Here is a 19536-nt window from a genome sequence, read left to right as displayed (position 1 = left end):
TATTACGTGATTCATTATATTTTGTGTTGAAAGTTTTATTGATTCGCTAAAATGCAAATGTGGATTAATTGAACAACAAAAGCTCTATAATAAAAAAAAAAACAAAAAAAACGCTATATAGCAAATTCTATAAAAAGATCTTATCTTAAGCAGATTGTTGGAAATCTAAATGTGTTTATCGGAAGTCATTATATCATCTGATATATGCATATATATATATATATATATATATATATATATTGATATAGATATATATACACACGTATATATATATATATATATATATATGTGTGTATGTGTTGTAATAATTGAAAATTGTTTTTGCCTAAAGGTTCACGAAAAATCGATCAATATCATTCGGAACGTAATTGCGAGAAAAACGTCTTCAAAAATCCATTGATTAGTAAATACATTTGTAGAGAAACCTGGGGCATAAATGAATCAAACGATTTATATGAGAACTGTATCGAATAGAATGGGGCCAACAGAATGTTCAAATTCCCTAATGCCGACGATGCCGTTTGTGGATAACAATAATACACTTAGTGCAAATATAACGGATTACAGTTGTTACGCCACAGATTGTTGGTCCAACTTTTACGCCACAGATCCCATGAAACAAATAGAAGGTAATCTCTAAAGATTAACGTACGAGAAGCTTGAAAAGCTTTTTAATTTATCGCGACAATAATGAATCAATTTTTTCTTACATTATATTTTTATCGTTAAATTTTGCGAAAATTTTTCACTAAGAATTTTTGAAGTTTTCTATTTAAATTTTTGAAGAAAAATTTTTGCGATATTTTATTTCTTTGGAAACTTTCAAGCAAAATGTAAAGCAATTTTCTCCCTATCGATGGCCAATGCACATATAAGTACTCTTGAACTCTTGAGCAAGTCGGAATCCGTACGAAATTCTAATGAGTACCGTTAAAATTATTATGTGATTCGTACGTTTTGACCTTTGTCATTTACACTCACTTTTTTTTATTGCGAGCAGCGTTGGCTGCATCATATTGGCGACAAATCATGTATAGAGGAAAGGTATCAACAACTAAAAGCCAACATAAGCTAATTTTTTTTCTTCTCCTTCTTTTGTTAGGCGTGTAATTACTTGTTTTTACAAAAATAACCGTTGGTAAAAAACAGATTGACTTATGTCAAGCCGATGCAAAGAAAGCAACGCTGACTGCAAACCTGGTCAAAAATCATAAGATTAATTTTCGCAAAAGTTCCTGCAATTAACTTAAGATTCATGGTAGTCATGGATTTAGAACGCAGTGAACCCAAACAGTCTTTATCCAAACAGTACAAGTTCTCGAAAAACAGATGGTTCCAATAGGTTAAATAACACATTCTGAGAAAGCATTTGCAACACCGACTTGTCAGCTACAATACACTAGATGTCCAAAGATGATGTAACTGTTTTATTGGAGCTCGATTCGCTTACACTAAGATTGTGAGAAAGATTCGGCATTTTTCCTAAGCGTGTGAACGAATGAACGGGAATTTTCCATTAGTTAGGCAAAGTGCTATTTTTTAGGTTCTTAGGTAGAATTTTAAATGCGACCTTCTGTTGTTTACTGCAAAGGCGAAGGCTTGGTTACATTGTCTCTTCGCTGTCTGTCCAATGACTCCTCCTTTGCTCCTACTCTTGGCATTACCTTTGCGTTGGTATTGCTCATTTAGGTTATTCGCGTTTACATTTTCCTATTGACCGTTACTCGAGCAGTGACATTTTAATACCATATATATGAGATGTTGAAAATGATATTAACAAATGTGAAAGCTAATATGAATTCATTATCTACTCATTATCAATATATAAAGCCATGTTCGAGATGGATCATCTCTTAAATCAGAGAATAGCTTGAATTAAGAGCCCAGAAGTAAAGTGTGACTGGCACTACATTGAATTTAACGTACAAATCAAGCACTTGAGAATTAAAAAAAAAAAATGCTTCTCACGTCCCTCTTACTCAAATACGTCATGTTCGTTCTGGACCCTTTTCGTCCTAGAAACATATTTTAATCATTCACCACAAAAGATAAGGATATGAAAATCGTGCAATTTTTCGCATTACTTCCACTTTGCGTCAAATTCAGAACCAATATAACTTATATAGATCAAAATTATAATATGTACGAGTGTAGGAGAAATCGAACCCTTCACGATCAATGCGATTTTTTCCTCTTACACGTTTATTTTAAAAATAAGATATTGAAGTCCGCATTAAGATATTATTGACAAACTCTTTCAATTTTGCATTTTCATAGTATTTTAAATACACACTTACTTTGAACTGACTTCGTTTTGCTTAATAGATGTAATTATGCGAACATCCGGAGGCGAATAGCTGGGAGAGCATGCAAAGTCTTGGAAAGACAAACTTAGTCCAGTTTTATATAGTAACCCATTCAAGCATGTATGGAAGAGTGTACGGCCGACGCTTCGGCTATTTTTCAATCTAACTAAATCAATCACTCATCCACACGTTTCGTTATTCCATTTACTTAACATACGTTAAAAAATGTTATCAAAGAAAATGTATTGTGTCGTGTACATATTCCAAAATATATTCAGCGTTTAGGAGAGAGTGCAACTGATTCTCCGTTGCACGCAGATATTTACTGTTAGTTGCATTTAAGTTTAATATTTTTTCGAATATTTATCACTTTAAGTCAAATATTTAAAGAATTTTTTTTTTGCAAATTTTTCCATTGCTTTTGTCGGAAGGAGAAGGTATTCTCACCATTTGTCATATTCTTCTACTAAAAATTACTCGAGATTTTACTAAGTGAAAAGTTGACGGTAAAGTTATCAGTAAAAGTGATTTTTATAACCATCAGCGCACGACGGGAGTAATATTCTTTTTCTCAAAAACGTTTGCAACGCCCTGAAGGAAGCACTAGAGACGACACGCAGAGTACATGTATTGTCGATCAGTATCAATATCTAAATCGATTTAATCTTGTCCGTCTGTCCGTCTGTGTAATGCCTGTATAAAGTGTACGAATTCTTGGCCAGTTTCAAATTTGGAATACACCTAAACAAGTCCGCCTGTCCATCTGTCCATCTGTCTGTTGGCGCAACTTTACCGTATCTGTGGCAAACATTCTCCCGTTAGCGAAAATCAAATTTGCAACAGAATTTGGACTTGATCTAAACTTTTGAGAGGACACACCTACAACGCCCATATGGCTATATAACAGAAACTTTTATTGTGAAAATAGAAAAATTCAGCTGCTTTCACTCCATGAGAATTTTGCTCCATTTACTTCGTTTGTCTTTTTTTAGGATAAACGGTGATAGGTACTAAAAATTCGATCCCGACCGCCTTTAACTTTCTTACTTACTTCTTTCGAAACTATTGCGGCGTGGATGTAGCTTCATCGTAATGCGGCAAAATTTTTTCCAGCCACGCGTGTTATGTAATGTATTTAAGCAAAAGCTTTTTTAATGGTTCGTGCTAAAAATGTTGGAGACAGGTTACGAACAAGCTCTATTAGAGAAAAAAACAAATAAAAAAGCTATATTCGGATGAAGGCGAATATCGTATACCCATCGTCATTAAAATCTTAAGCACCCTATGCTTTTATTTCTGATTAAAAAAAGGTGAAGTGGCATAAAATTTATTTTCCATCTTTTAGTTCACTAAAAGTCATTGTTAAGCTAAAATTAGTTGTGAGATCCATTACAATTAATTTAAAATTAATATACTCAGCCTGTCACATTCTACTTTCCACGTCCTTTTATTTAATAACCCCATCGAGGAAATTGCGACGAAAAATTAGTCCATCACGTCCTTATGTCCACCTCATTTATTGGGTCATGTAAAAAGACTTTGCAGTTTTTTTTCGTCCATTTTTAGAAAAAAAATTCTCTTTATTGAAAAGCAATTTTAATCAAGTACTTATTGACCATTATTATCTATGACCCTCACAATTTCGTCGGTGTAGAGCTTTTATGGTTTATCGTCGAAAACTTAGCCAAGTGATTTTCAACGGTGCTTCGGTCGTTCACATTTTTACTATCAAGAGAGTTTTGCAGAGACCGAGATAAATGGTAGTCAGAGAGTGCAGGAACGCATCAAAACTTCCCAATCAGGTTCGGTCAATTTGTTCCGAGTCATCAAAGATGACATAACTAACTTTCTGTTGGCCAATTTTGGTCGCTCTTCCTAGATTGCTTCGTTCAAATGATCGAGTTGTAGGCATTACAGGACCGAATGGATGGTTGCGCCAAGCAAGTTATAGCAGCTCATAATGGACAATTCCTTACCAATCCCACCTGCCTTGTTTATCGTATGTTATTAACAAGCATAGAATCTGAGTAAAGTTCAAAAAAAAAGATAATATACAATAACTTATTATTTTGTGTGGGCATGGCCGATTTCCATAGAAATTTTCGCAAAAATTATGAGTAAAAATTTAGAGAAACGGACTTGTTAATAGGCATGCGCTCTGGCCAACTTGGCCCATTTTCAATACCAACCTGCGTGCGGGAACTAACCCTACAACCTACAATATTTCGGTTGCTCTATCCTAGCTTACAGCCAATGGCAAGGTTACGTTAGCGTATTGTAGCATTTGCCTTCCCATATCAAGTACGAAGCTATGCTTTGCCCAAAAGCCGATGCCCAGTAGCACCTTATCCAGTATATTTGCTGCCAGAAATTCATGCTTGACTAAAACATCGCTAATTGTAATATTTCGGATAGCGTTACGTTTAATAGCAACTTCTTCACCTATTGCCGTCCAAAAGCATGCTCCAATTAACTACTCAAATTTCCCTTTGACTACTGTACTATTAATAATTCAACGGGAAAGGTTTGCTCCGCGCTGTGCTGACTCTTTTCAATTGAACGCCTTTTCGTTGGACATTTCGTTAGCATCTTCTCTCACATTATGCGTAGGTGATATGGAGTGTGTTCTTATGTACTTCGATCGGCATATTGTGCAATGTGACCCGGTTTCTGGCAGATATAAAACTTCCATTTGCTTTTCTGCGGTCAGAAGTTTTCGGACCGCCTCGCAGTCCACATCTGAGATATCATTGTCCCCCGGTACAGCCGGGGAGTGGCTTCTTGTAGAAGTGCGAAACCGAGGGTTTTAGTAAACACTGTCTATTTATGTCTTGCATCAGGAAGTCCTTTTACAATGGCCTCACTTTTCAACTTCTCAAGCACGTTCCCGGATATGCCGAAATATGCGACGTTAGCCAGACGTTCGATTTCGGTAGGATAATCTTGGACTCTTTCGTTCGGTTTCTGGCAGCGCGTAGATAACTTCAGCGCATCGCAAGGAATTTTGTTCTTTTTCCTTCCAGAATCTTATCTACATGGTTTCTGTTGCTCCTCCTCTCAAGGTGATTATTAAGGCGATCGCTTTATCGTCGTCATCCTATGCATTCTTTATTACGACGACACCGAATTGCAACTTGAATGTGATGAAGTTGGTGGTACCGTCAAATATGGGCATTTTAATTTAGTCGAGCTGGCTATTATGCCATTAATTTTTAGCTTAGCCTTTGCTGGCTTTAAGGCTTTCATTTCGCTTCGCAGGTCGTCTGCATTTTCCTCCTATTCCCGTCTAACAGGGCATTCATTCTAACATCAAACTTGTTTAGCGGCTCACCAATCTTCCTTTCGAGCATGTTCGCGCTCCTTCAAATTGCTGATACACTTCATCTACGCGTTGTTTTTGAACGCCTTGACTTTTCTGAAGTTTATCGATCTTTGCCGCCATCTCGTCAGTTTTTAATGCTATTACTTGTTGTATTGCTTGCATTTGTTGCATGAATTGCATGATATCTTTGCCGTGGCGATTTTACCTCTTGGTGTCGGGATTTTTGGTTCCTCCAAAGTGGTCGGTTTGCTCCCCTCTCTCGATATTATATTCACATTCATTTTTTTCTACTTGTTCACCGAAGCGTTGATCTACTATCAACCGTAGGAAACTTTTTTCTTCCCAACTCTTGTGTGAGCCGATCATTTTGACTTCTTCTCAGATAGATAAAGCGTCATGATTCTTTGTCATAAAATGTGGGATTTTCGTAACAATATGAATATTTGAACCTGCACCTAGCGTGAAGCCTTAATCAGACGGGTTGACAATTAATTAATTGAATTGGACACCTCTCAGGCTTGCAAGAAAATCCTGCGGAAGAGTTGACCTATTCCAAGACTGACGCACCAGAAAAGAAATAGTTGAGGTCTTTTCTCTCTTTCTTCTTCTTCTTCTGGGTAGGGCGAGGCCTGTCAAGCACCTCTACTTATTTAACGCACTCGGATTGGGAGGATATCACAGCCATCACGAGTACTACCCAAAACTAATTTAAGGGATTTTGTCACTTGGAAAGTTTATTTATCCATTTAGTTATCTAACTAACACCCCTAAGAGACTTCAAAGGATCTTCAAGAACTTTTCATTATATATTGACATATATATATATGTATAAATATATATATTAGTCCTTCCTCCTGTAGGGAGACACATTGAGAAGCGTTCACCGAATGTACTGAAAGAACTTCAAAGATAAATCCGTTTATAATGAAGATATCATTTGAATGCTATTTAATATCTGTGCAGGATTTCTTTTTAAAAAAGGGGGAAAAAAAATCAATTTTTAATAAGAAGTCAGACACAGTTTAATCACTAGGAAGCCTGTAATATTATAAAGAACTTAGAAAACGCACTATGGATGCCTTAAATCGCGAACTATTCGACTGTAATCGTTGCAGGCGAACAAATTAAGTGAAAGTGTCCGACGACCCAAGGGAACATAATATATATCATGTATATGGCATTGTCCGTGTACATGACATAACACTTTCGCCTTTATCGAAACGAGCATGTCCGCGAACGCGTTATAGTTGTTTGTCAACTTTGGAGATGTTACTGCTGTGACGAGGGCATCGACGATGGAATATAAAAGATTGCCACAATTTTCAAGCACTTAATTAGTAAATGTTGTAATTAATAGGCAAAAATAACATTATGTTGAATGACACGCTTGATGGCGAACATATAAACTCATGTTCCCACAATTCCTATATAAATAAAAAATATATAAATGCATAAGCGTGCATAAACTTATGTGCACATAAATTAATCCTTTTCTGTAACAAGTAGCATCGTTTGTTTTAATTTTAGATGTGTTTTATCTGGCGGTATTTATTTTCAGAATATCGCCACAAAGATACCTAACATAAATGTACAAACATAAAAACTTTGCAATTTGTACTAGAGAAGTGATTTGAAGTAATTGCACGTACGCACGCATTGTAGTGAAAGTATGTATTTTCGATGACATATAAATTTACATAGATAAACCATATCAAAAAAAAAGTTTAAACGCAAAACATTGCATTTGTATGCATCTACGTGTGTTGCGTATGACCCATGACAGGTCATTGAGTCATTAATTGTCACAAGCAAGACATTGGAATCTCTTTTTGTTAAATTACTTTCTTTTCTATTTGCCATTGCTTCGAAACGAAATGAACGCATATTATGCATGCGCAGCGAGAGGGTGCTCCAAAGTGGGCTGCCGGTTAACTTAAAAGCAAAAAAAGAAATTAAAGAAGAAGTAATTTTTTATATTGTAACCCCATCCTAAGCATATCTCTCTCTCGAGTCAAATCCATTTGTCCGTCAATCACGCTTGCCTCCTTTAGCAGATATTAATCAAAAATTTCAGATAAATATTTAACAAAATCATAACACGTCCATAAATAATAAATAAGCTGGGCATGCGTACATCTACCATCCATGCCAACATCAGTTATTGAAAATCGTAATTTTTTGAACTTTTCGAGTTTTTCTTAAATGCGTGTAAACTGCGATAGTGTTTCGGTCAAGCGATATATCTTGAAAGGAATGATACTAAGGTAGAAGTAAGTTGCGGTGGAGAGCATTTAATATAATAAGCGAATCCTCCAAATTTGCTATACGATAGTAAATCACAAATTTAAAAGAAGAGTAAAAATTTAAATATGAATCATATTTTCGGACAAATGATAGTTTTTGTTTTTTTCTTGCTTTATCAGCATATGATCACGTGCTAGACACCACTAGCAAAATAGATGTTCCTGTTTTCGACTTATAGTATTCAATGAATCGATTGAATCAAATTTTAATCAACAGAAAATTGGAAACATAAGCTATAATTTTGGGTAAACGCTAACGTTTAACTCTTTAGAAATTTGACAGTCACATCGTGTCACAGTTATGTGTAAGCGAAACTACAACACTTGACAAATGATCGTCGCCGTCTTGCCTTATAAAAGTAGATGAAATGTTCTTGATAAAAGAAAAATCGAAATGTAAACCATATTACCGGACAATCAATAGAGTTTATTTATTGCATTAAAAATATTGACGTTTAAATTATATAAGATTAAAAGTATCTTGCAAGCAAATGAGAAAAGTACTTGGCTTCTTCACAAATATCAATAAGGTTAAGGCGAATTATTCTTAACGTTTTTTAAAGCTTTCCTAATAAGATTATCCCAACTGGAAGTAGGGAAGAAAGTATTATGGATATCACAAAGAGATAATGAGATCCGCGTTATTTTATTGTCGAGGCTATGTCATGATATCAGTTCACTTTGGAACTCCCTTTTTATATGTGCAAATATATATGTATATATATATATATGTATGTACAAAATTGAAATTGCAGATTGCAAGACGGCCTTCATTCGAAATATTCGAAAATCAATTAGTGTTTGGCAACAGTAATTGTTTTTCTGTCAGACCTTTGGCAATAAATCACTGTTTTGGAAAAATCGAGTAAGCAATTGCGCTTCCCTTCTGGGTTAAACGTAAAAATCAGAGATAGACAACTTCTGCCTGTATATAAACGATTTCATATCTTATAGTTTGTCAGAAATGTCGACAAAAAGTCTGTAATTTTATCTGTCATCTCTTATCGCCACTCTCGCAGTATCAAAGGTTCAACCGCTTAACTGTTTGCTGCTTATATTTTTAAAGAATCGGTCGATCATCTGTTGTCACAGGCATTAATAGTTCACTTGGATCAAATGTTTATTAGGAATTTATAACACATATGTATGCGTGTCGTTTGAAATTTAATGGGCAAATATTTACTAGAATCGACGTCTACTATTTGCAATCGACACACACACACACACACACGCGCACATGGTAACGATTCAATGCTACGGATTTGGTCCAAACGATATATTGGACAATAAATGATAAACAAAAGATAACATTTTAATGTTCTCCCATTTACCGAAGTACTGCCCACTGGCGGAATATGATTTCAGACACTTCCGCATTGGGATCGATAGCAGTGCTCTGTGACTGCACTTGAATTTTACCTACTTACTTAGCTTGCTTGTTTATTTCTTCTTGGAATGCTTTAATGTGAGTTCTTCTGTAAGCGGGACGTCATAGCCATTTCTTTTCCCCTATTCCGGTGGGATTGTATCATATAAGTTGTGTGCTTGCACCCTTAAATAGGCTCGGGTATGCCTTCCACTCGAGTACAGATATAATATCTCTGGGCAAAACTTTTGTTTGATTCCAAGAAAAAAAAAGAGGAGAAGCTGGAGTCTCGCATTTAAGGTGTCTATGTGCTATATCCATATCTTGTCGCGGAATTTAAATATATAAATAGTCTATGATAATAATAAGTGCGCAGGTATATGCGTACCTTGTTACACCTGCATGTTTTTAGGTGTAGGACAGGTTTATATTTTTTTTCACTCAGAGAGTAAGTAAAACGCTTTTCACACCGCGTTTGAGACCAATGTTTTAATATCCATTACTTGTCTGTGACCGGCAGAGGGCAGAAAAAGGAACAGGGATTAGTGTCTTTCCAGTCAGGTTGTTATTATTTATTATCTTGTTTTTCAAAATTTTCAAAGTCGTAGACATACGTAGTGATGATTTCGAAGATGGAATAAACAAAGATTTCTGCGTACATTTAAAGCTTAACAACATTTTCAGCGTGTTTGCAAACGGCCGGCAAAGATCGTTCTACGTTTAAACCGCTTGATCGCATTGACGCAAAGATTTCTCAACCAGAGGCAAATCGTTTGGCCAATGATAAAAGCCATGCTTGCCATGAGACGGCAAGAAGTACTAGCAGTAACGATAACAATAACAACAACAATAACAATAATAGCAGCAACGGCCATCATGACGAATCAAATGGCAATGGCCGCAGCGATAATACAAATACTAACGCAAGTATAATCGCTCTTCCAGGCAGAGCTACAAATAAAAAGTTAAGTAAAACGAAAAAAGAACTCTTAACAAACGGGAAAACCGAAGATCAAAGCATTATCCATCCGACATTAGCTCAAGCGGTTGTTGTCTTAGAAACGAAATCGTTATGGGATAAATTTCACGAACAAGGCACAGAAATGATTGTAACTAAGTCCGGCCGTCGTATGTTTCCCACATTTCAAGTACGTATTGGCGGCTTAGATCCCCAAGCCACTTATATAATGATGATGGATTTTGTGCCAGTTGATGACAAGCGTTATCGTTACGCTTTTCACAAGTAAGTAAGGCTGTAACGGATGACACTTTGAAAATTAAGAAAGTAAAAAAAAAGCAAAAACTTTCAGCTCTAGTTGGGTTGTGGCAGGTAAAGCAGATCCCATATCGCCGCCACGGATTCATGTGCATCCCGACTCGCCAGCCCACGGTGCCAATTGGATGAAACAAATCATTTCCTTTGACAAATTAAAACTAACGAACAATCAACTTGATGAGAACGGTCATGTAAGTAATGGAAAACTATTATATCACTGACTCCGACACCCCTATGTATAGAAAGTGTAAATAAAATTATCACACATACGTTTTTTTTTTTTTCATTCATAAATATTTCCTATAAATTACTCCTATATATATATATATATATTTAACAATATGTTGAGCATATTTCAGAATCTTTTCGAAATTTCTTTAAATTTTTAAAGCAGCTGGAAAAATATGGTTTCTTAAAAATTTAGTATAAATAATAAAAAAAAAACAAAAAAAATTCAAAATATGTGATAAAAAATTTGCTGTGCTATAAGTATAAACGTGCCTATAGATGAATGAACGTAAGCGTTGCTAGCAATGATAGCATTGCTGTATGCTAATATTGTCATTCATTGTTTGCAATGAAGGAATTGAGCAGCGAGTTTTTCCGAGTCAATTTTAATTACTTTAGTCCGTCTGTCCACGTATAGGCGCGTGTATGTCTATGGCGAATTACGCTTGTTTCTAGAACCTGATCTGTGAGAAGGTGGATACGAAGATTCACGTTTTCCTCTCAATTCGATTCGAACCAAGGCACTGACTTAACCACATATCAAAATCGAACTATATAAGGATTTCAATGTCGCCCGTAATACTATATACTATTACGATTAATATATTGCTTTCTATAAAATACTTTCATTTTATCAATGTATGATGGGTGCTCGCGAAAATTGTCCGATCGACTCAATAGCGTGTTGAATAGCGTGTATTTTTGAGCCGAAACATTTTAAGTCAAATCATTCCCGAAAATTATCGGACTAAGTAAAAATATATTTACAGAAATTAGACGGACGGACAAGGCGGACAAGTCGGCAGATGGCCGGCCGACGATTAAGAATCAACTCCTTTAATCAAAAAACTGTTTAAGAATGATTTGTACGATGAGAGATGAGATCATCATATATCATATACGTATAATTTACCTTAGCCAATAACGATATGTAATCGCTTCATAGATATTCCATTTTCGTTTCGATTATTTCATATTTCAATGCTATTCTTTGCAGATAATACTGAATTCAATGCATCGCTATCAGCCGCGTTTTCATATTGTCTATCTGCCAACGAAGAATCCGTCATTAAATGAAAACGAACACTCCAGTCATTATCGGACTTTCATATTTCCAGAGACATCGTTCACTGCTGTGACTGCATATCAAAATCAGCGAGTAGGTTAAATAAAAAAAAAAAAAAAAAATTCGTTTACTATATTCTAAAAAGTTTACAAGAAGCTCTCCTTATTATTTCATTTTTTTTTTTTATTCGCAGGTCACACAATTGAAGATCGTAAGCAATCCGTTTGCAAAGGGATTCCGAGATGATGGTACTAATGACGTGTAAGTGCCTATTGAAAGCAATTTTTTATTTTTGTTTTTTTATTTTATTTTTTTAATTTTTTTTTTTTATTTCCTTTTTTCACTTAAGCATTTATAGTGTAACGAAATTAAAACGATATGAATATAAATCTCTCGCGATAATATAAACAAATCATCTAGCGATCGTTTAAAAAAGAATTCTGAGAATAATACAGAAGCGACGTTAACGGCATATAGGTCGCTACTGCGCTTATTGGACATATTTACATATACATATCGAAATGATTACTGGCGCATATGTACTTGCATGTAATTTAATTTCAAAAGGCAGAGAGACTGTTTCGTAACGAGATGATAAACAGTCTGGATAAAGGGTCGCTATTTAGATGTGGCGGTATACGCGAGCAATAATAAATACAAAAAGAAAAAAAAAAAAAAAAAAATAAAAAAAAAAAAAAAAATATGTATTTATAAGTACATACGTACATATATGATGTATACGTAAAAATTTTTGACTTTGAAAATATCGAGGAGAAGAAGTACAACAAGTTGAAATGAAATGTATTGACGATAATTGATTTACTTTAGCGTTCACCTTTAATTAGGACCGTCTCTAATATATACTCCTGTATGTATAACGATCGGTCTTAACGTTGTTTAATTTATTTATTCAAAACCATAAAAGAAAGCAAATGATTCTCTTATGTTCTATCATAAATCGGATAAATGGTTAATGGTTAACCTGAAACAATTTTTCTGAATTCTTTCTAATTCAATTTTTAGGAGAACCGATAATTAAAAGCAAAAGAGATTGAGTAAGCGATTGTTGTTGAAAAAGCTCTTAAAGAATTTCAGTATTAAAGCAATTGTTCCTACGTAAGCGGAAAGATTTTCCAAACGATTTTAATTCTCAACTATTTATTACATATATCTTAAGCGAAGGCATAATCCCTTTAGCTTACAGTAAATATATGGTGGTGAAGTCCAAACCCTGCCAGTAAGACCATCCATCATCTTTATGTATGTATGTACTTTTATGTTACAGACAAAGGCCTAAATCATTTCGATCCTCCGGCAGAGATTTACTTTAATAAAAAATATTATTCTGTTTATATCAAATCATGCACGCATCCGCGTATAATCATAACTTATAAAAACTATTTATATATATATATATATATATATCATTCACAAACACAGTCAATACATTTTCGTTTGTCTTTTCTTTTTTCTTTTTTCTTTTCTCTTTTCGCTTTTTTTGTTTTTTCCTATTTCATAGAACAACGGGCAGCTTGAGCATGCCGCAAATAAATCACGAAGGTCCGAGTAGAATGAAACAAGTTAACAACAGCAATCAACAATATAAGAGCACTCACAAAGATACGAATTTAGGCAAGTTGTTTAATCTTATTCACTATCGGTTTTAAACCCATATATGACATTGAAATTTTGTAGACATTGAAATGGAAAATCAACATATAACATTAGTAGCGGAAAATTCAAATGGTCCGGTATTGGGTCATAATCATATTGGAAATAGTGCTTCGTCTTCCTCTAATGCCGGAACTTCTCCCGATATAAATAATTATCAATGCTCATCGGCAAGTAATTGCACGCTTTTGAACCCGTTAACGAACAGTAACGGTGGCGGTGGCGGTGGCGGCGGCGGCGGTCCCGGTGGTAGTATTTCACCGAAGACAGATCAATCACATCATAGCGCCAATTCGTCACCCTTTGGTCTAAGTCACCATCATCGGAACGCGAATGCGATGTGCATCAATTCAAATGTACAAACAACGGATGTGATGACTGCTCATAGTCAACATTATATGCAAAATTCGACGCAAACGCATAGCCACCACCATGCAACGATGCCAACGAATATTTATTCACCCATTGCTCAACCATATGCCAGAGATAATAGCAATTTTGGTCCCGTCTACCACCACAATCCATACTACCATGCCCATGGCTATACAAGTCCGTATGATAAAATCAAAGTTTCCAGTCATATGCGTCAAAATACAGGCAATACCGTCAACGATGCAACCGCGACTGGTGCAACTACAACGGTCACTTCGTACGGTCTGGGTGGCTATCAAACGTTATATAGTTCATCGCATCAAATGATGCGACCAAATGGTTATATAGACTTAGTACCTAGATAGAATTATTTCAAAATTACATATGTATAAATTATATATACGTATATACATATATACATTAAACATTTGCGTACATCATCTTGTCAGCGGTATATCTAAATTCACGCTTTAATATAATTGAAAGGAACATTATACACCAAAAGAATTTTATCGCAATGATAAATAAGTATTAACACTATACAGTCAAGTATTATTTTTAAATTGTTTTATCGTGTGTGTGTGTGTGTATGTATTTGTTACATATAAGAGATCTTTCTAAATATAGAGAAAAAGATAGCGAAAAAAAAGAAAAAGAAAAAAAAAAATACTACAAATCGATCAGAGATAATGATTTTCATTTCCTTTTATTTGCTTCCTATAGCGTCACATAAATCCGTTAAATTTGCTAAGTCTTTTTACAATTTTCGCCTATGAACCGATATTAATTTTCTATTATCCCTTGTAAAATTTGGCAAATAGATATTGCAGTGTCCGTATATTATTGAGAAGATCGTACCAGAAATCATATGAAGGAGTAAAATAAACCCAAGTGAATTCAAATGAAATCCGATAAGAGTAAGTATACGCCTACAAAAGCGATAGCTTTTAACTATGAAGATAACTTTCAACGTAATCGTCCAAGTAAATGAGTATGATCTTACTTTTGCAAGTTGCGAGAGGAATAATACAAGAAGCATATAATCTTCTGATCAGAAATTGAAATCGATAGACCATCTCAAGCAAGCAACTGGTGTGTCAACTTTGAAAAAAGAGAGACAAGTGCGCTTGGTGCGTGCACTTTTCCTAAGTTCTCAAAGACAAAGTCAACGTTAAGAAGAGATTTTTCGTCAGTAAATAATTTATTTTTCGAAGAATAAAGAAAGGAACACAAAACCATGGTCAACGTCGACGTTAAATAGATATTTTTGATCACTAAATAATTCACTTTTTCAAGAATAAAACAACGATATTCGAAACTTAACTTGGCTCATGATCTGCATCCAATTCCTTAGTTGCGCAATAATCGTAGCGCTTTAAAGCAATTAGAAAAAATGTTGAATAGGTTTTTAGCATACTAAAAAATATATCATTACTTGATTACATTCAAGCTGGTAGAACAAAAAAAAAAAAACATTGTAACGAAATTAGCGTAACGAAAGTTATTGCTTTAATTTAAAACGTTTTAATCAAGCAAAAGCCAAGAAGGAGGTCGTTTTTTGACAATGAAATGAATGTTTGCACCCACAGAAGCATTTTGTACATGATTACCTTGAAGGAATTACAAAATATCACTTTAGACGTTACTTGAAAAAAATGCACAATTTGCCTAAAAAATATATTTTCAGGGTAAGGAAAAATATTCTGAAGAATAGTTATACCATTTCTTCTCCTTCGTGGTCATCACCGTGCCCACAAAAACAGATCACAAGATTACTCTTAAAAAAAATATATATATGTACATATATATGTATATGTATACACATAACATATAATACGAACAACAGGTTCCTTTAGCTTAGATAACCACAGCAATCGTATAGCAAAACTTGAACGGAATCGCATCACCTTTCTAAAAGATTGAACATCAACTGAGAAGCGGCCTTCAGAGCCACTAAGTGTACAGTGCAGTTCTTATCAATCTACCGACACATCTACAGTAGGTGTCATTTTAAGGGAGATCGATTGATTGATTTACACAATATAAAAATTCTCTTTTTCGCATAGTAAGCCTCGAAGACGTCTAAAAGTTCTCTCTCTCCCTCTCTGTGTCTCTGTTCTCTTCTGTCCCACTATCTGGTCTTCTATATAGAAATATGCTTCCGACGACTAAACTTTGGCACCACTTTTCACTGGAATGCCCAGTGTGAACAAAGCCTCAAAAGACTACCATAAGATATCTAGATTTAACTCAATACTTTTTGTTTTTTGAGCAGTGCTCAAAATCGAGTCCGAGTTTTTGCTTCGTATCACCACTGCTCAAGTATTGGATAATACAATTACGATTTTTTTTATTAATTTTCATCATTATGCAAATTTTATGTAACAAAGATAACTGCTAGAGTGTTGTTGTTGTAGAGAGAGATTATAATTGTGTATTGGTGAATGCCAATTTTTACTCGGCAAAATTGAATTTGAAGACACATTATGTTGCTGCAATTCGGCTCATTAGAACCGGGAAAAGGGAAGCCAAACACTTTAACTGAAGGTATATGACTATGTATACCACTGCTACTTCTATTACCATTACCTATGTTTACTGTTCGACGGAAGTTAAACATGAAAAGTGAAAATGTTTTTCTATAAGGAACAAATGTATATATGTTCACACAAATACATATACATGCACATGCATATGTGTATTTGTGTGTGTAGGTGTTTGTGTCTACCTTCTTCCTTTCAATAACTTCCTTCAAATAACTTCTAATTGTATACCTTAGCATTGATAAATAGCTTAAATAACATATCTGAAAATCGTGTTGTTGCGCAATTTTTGATTTGCTGATATAAAGAGTGAATGTATTATTTAATTTAATTCATTTTGAATTGTTTGAGGATCATTTTAGATTCAATAAGCAAAGCTTATACCATATAACTAAATAGAAATAAATCAATAAATTAATGGACAAAAATAAAAAAAATAAAAAAAAAAGAAAATTGATCGAAAAGTTATAGTTTTCCATGACAAACATATCTCATTGTAAAGGAGTTATGTAGGTGATCTATACAGCATGCGGTAGGTCTACGCATTGAGATGAGCAAGAATAGTTGAAAATGTTGTGTCGGTGTCACACAATTGCAAACCAATACACAGGCATCTAATGTCAAAAAGATTCAAGTGATAACGTGTCACATTTCAATCCAAAGTATACGTGATATCGGGTGGTCAGAAAAGTCATGACGCATATTTAATTATTTTTAGATTTTCACATCGAGACTACTATGTACACTTTGTTTGTAAAGCGTGAGCAAACTATTTAGGCAATATGGCGCCTTATTATGTTTATTCGCCTTTTACTGAGCATAAAAACAAACGATAAGTTGTCGGAGGAATTTTGATAACGGTACGTCATATTTCATTTCATGAATTCATTCTCTTTTCAAATGCCAAATGCGTAAAGTCTACGACTTAGCTCTTGACTATTTTATCCTCACATATATTCGCCTATTTGTTTATTTCTTTATGCGTCTACCTTGCGAGAACTGAATTGTAGCTCAAATATTTTTAATTAACTTTTTCAGATCAGAGATCATATGACTATAATATATTCGATTCATGTCAAAGATACATCGAAGACAAGATACAGTTATCAGACTTTATGGACCCTAAAGTTGCACAAATAATGAGATTCAATGTCAAGCTTTTCATTTATTCCGACAACCTAATATTATTGTTTATATATATATATATATTTAATTTAGATTAGCTCGAGACGCATTATACAATTTCCAATGTATATAAACAATTGAATATAACATATCATGTACACGTATATGAAACATCCGCATATGCGACCACTTGAGAAGATTTTCGCTTTTACTTCAATATCAATGGATATCTATTTTGGGCTGTGAAAGTAATCACTTTTGAAATTTGAGAAATCTTGTTTGTATAGATTAGACGAAAGACTCATATTCACATAGTTCCTCCTCCTCCTACTCCTCCTCTTCCTCCTCCTCCACCATCAATGAGTAATGTCTGAGTACAAGTATGTATCATATACGAAAACATATGTATGTATATGTAATAAAAAGAGTGCGTGAATGTATATGTAAATTTGATATTTATCTTCACTTGACACTTAAGACAAATTCTGATCATCCGTGTTTATGAGTTTCGCTGCATCATATTGCAATTATTTGTTTCATTTCAAGTTCAAGTGCTGAGGGATCTTTACAAATCGTTCCATTTCTACGTGGGTATACAATTAAAATTTTCAAACAACGTTTACAATGTTATTTATATTAGAAATCTAAAATGCAATGCCTTTAAATGTTATGCTATAATATAATATATAATATTTTTTATTTTTTTTATCTCTATTGTAGTTAGCAACACCTACGTAACGATCCAACAGTTGTTATGCTATGTATGACATGTGGCACATCAATTGCAACTGCATGCATGGAAGACAACATGTTGCAGGCTTGTGGTAAATTTAATGAGCAACGAACCATTCTACCATCTACAATGTTAAGTGGCATTTTTATGGGGCATGAAACAAACACCAACAAACTGTCAAAACATTCCATCATACATATTAAAGAGCGTGTGTATGAACGCATATGTAGATATAGGCAGGCGTTAGCAATTTTATATGTGCATCAACAATTGCACAACAGCGAATGCGAATCATATGAAATGAATGCGAATTTGGTAGCCATCGTCGACTCTTATTCACTTGTTTTTTTATGTTCGTAACTGCATCAGATGTTCCAACAAACTATATATATATATATATACGGGCTGAATGTTTTCTTTAACGCATTTCCTATTCTTTTACGCACTTTTACCAACGTAACACTCCTAAGCCAGGTTAGACAACAAAGTGATAAAACACTAAAAAAAAAAAAAATTAGAGCAACTTTACGTTATTAAGCGCGGTAGACCCATTCACACACATATATATATATATATATATTCAATCGAAACTTCGGATTTCCATGTATGAAACCAAGCGAAGGCATCTGTTAATGTTTTGGGTCTTTGGGTCTTTGTTAATGCAGGGCAAATAATAGCTCAGACTATTCAGAAAGTTTCACTGTAACGTAAGAAAAGAAGAGTCAATTTTCCGAGATTTTGCGGCCGAGTAATCTCACATGTTTGGTGCGTCTCTTTTCGCAATATATTCAATGAAAATGATATCATGAAATTTATACAAGTTATATAGCATAAAATGCTTAGTTTTTGCTTGCAGGTTAAAGTTGAACAAAGCGGTTGATACGTTCACAAACAACTCTCTATATTTGATGTAGATCGGAAACTTAGTATTCAGGACCATAGGCGAATTGATAGGAGCACAGGTAAGACGAAGCCTTTCTTTCAAACAAATAACGTTTTTTTTCCCCCTAATTTCATAAAATGCATGCATATGGAAATTTAAGCTGACGTGTATACCATTCCAAAGCCGTTAACCTATCAATTTCTTGGCATACATACACTGGTTAATCATTTGATAGAGAAAGCAAAGAAACTAAAAATACTTTCAATAGTGCAGATAAATATATATGAAAATAATGCATATAAAAGCATTTAAGAAACGTGTTGTTGTTGTGTGTGTGCGCTC

General features: G+C 34.4%; 2 protein-coding genes across 2 annotated transcripts in view; one reads left to right on the top strand and one right to left on the bottom strand.

The window, feature by feature from the left end:
• LOC119637235 (adenosylhomocysteinase-like) overlaps nucleotides 1-19536 on the bottom strand; it is a 287510-nt gene that overhangs the window by 21131 nt on the left and 246843 nt on the right. The gene's annotated exons all lie outside the window — the stretch shown is intronic.
• Nucleotides 147-14284, top strand: LOC119637215 (T-box transcription factor T). The gene is made up of 8 exons (XM_038033077.1): nucleotides 147-171; nucleotides 332-629; nucleotides 9982-10540; nucleotides 10608-10764; nucleotides 11799-11960; nucleotides 12061-12128; nucleotides 13387-13499; nucleotides 13563-14284. The coding sequence occupies exons 2-8, from the start codon at nucleotides 437-439 to the stop codon at nucleotides 14273-14275; spliced, it is 1965 nt and encodes a 654-aa protein (XP_037889005.1). The 5' UTR covers nucleotides 147-171; nucleotides 332-436; the 3' UTR covers nucleotides 14276-14284.

The sequence above is a fragment of the Glossina fuscipes genome, unplaced genomic scaffold (genome assembly GCF_014805625.2).
Source record: "Glossina fuscipes isolate IAEA_lab_2018 unplaced genomic scaffold, Yale_Gfus_2 43, whole genome shotgun sequence".
In the NCBI taxonomy this organism is placed as follows: Eukaryota; Metazoa; Arthropoda; class Insecta; order Diptera; family Glossinidae; genus Glossina; species Glossina fuscipes.
This window is presented reverse-complemented; position numbering and strand designations above follow the sequence as displayed.

Coding starts and splice junctions, on each gene's coding strand:
- LOC119637215 (XM_038033077.1), top strand. CDS start 437: ATGAATCAAACGATTTATATGAGAACTGTATCGAATAGAATGGGGCCA. Junction 11,961..12,060: donor CTGCATATCAAAATCAGCGA/GTAGGTTAAATA, acceptor TTTTATTCGCAG/GTCACACAATTGAAGATCGT. Junction 12,129..13,386: donor GATGATGGTACTAATGACGT/GTAAGTGCCTAT, acceptor CCTATTTCATAG/AACAACGGGCAGCTTGAGCA.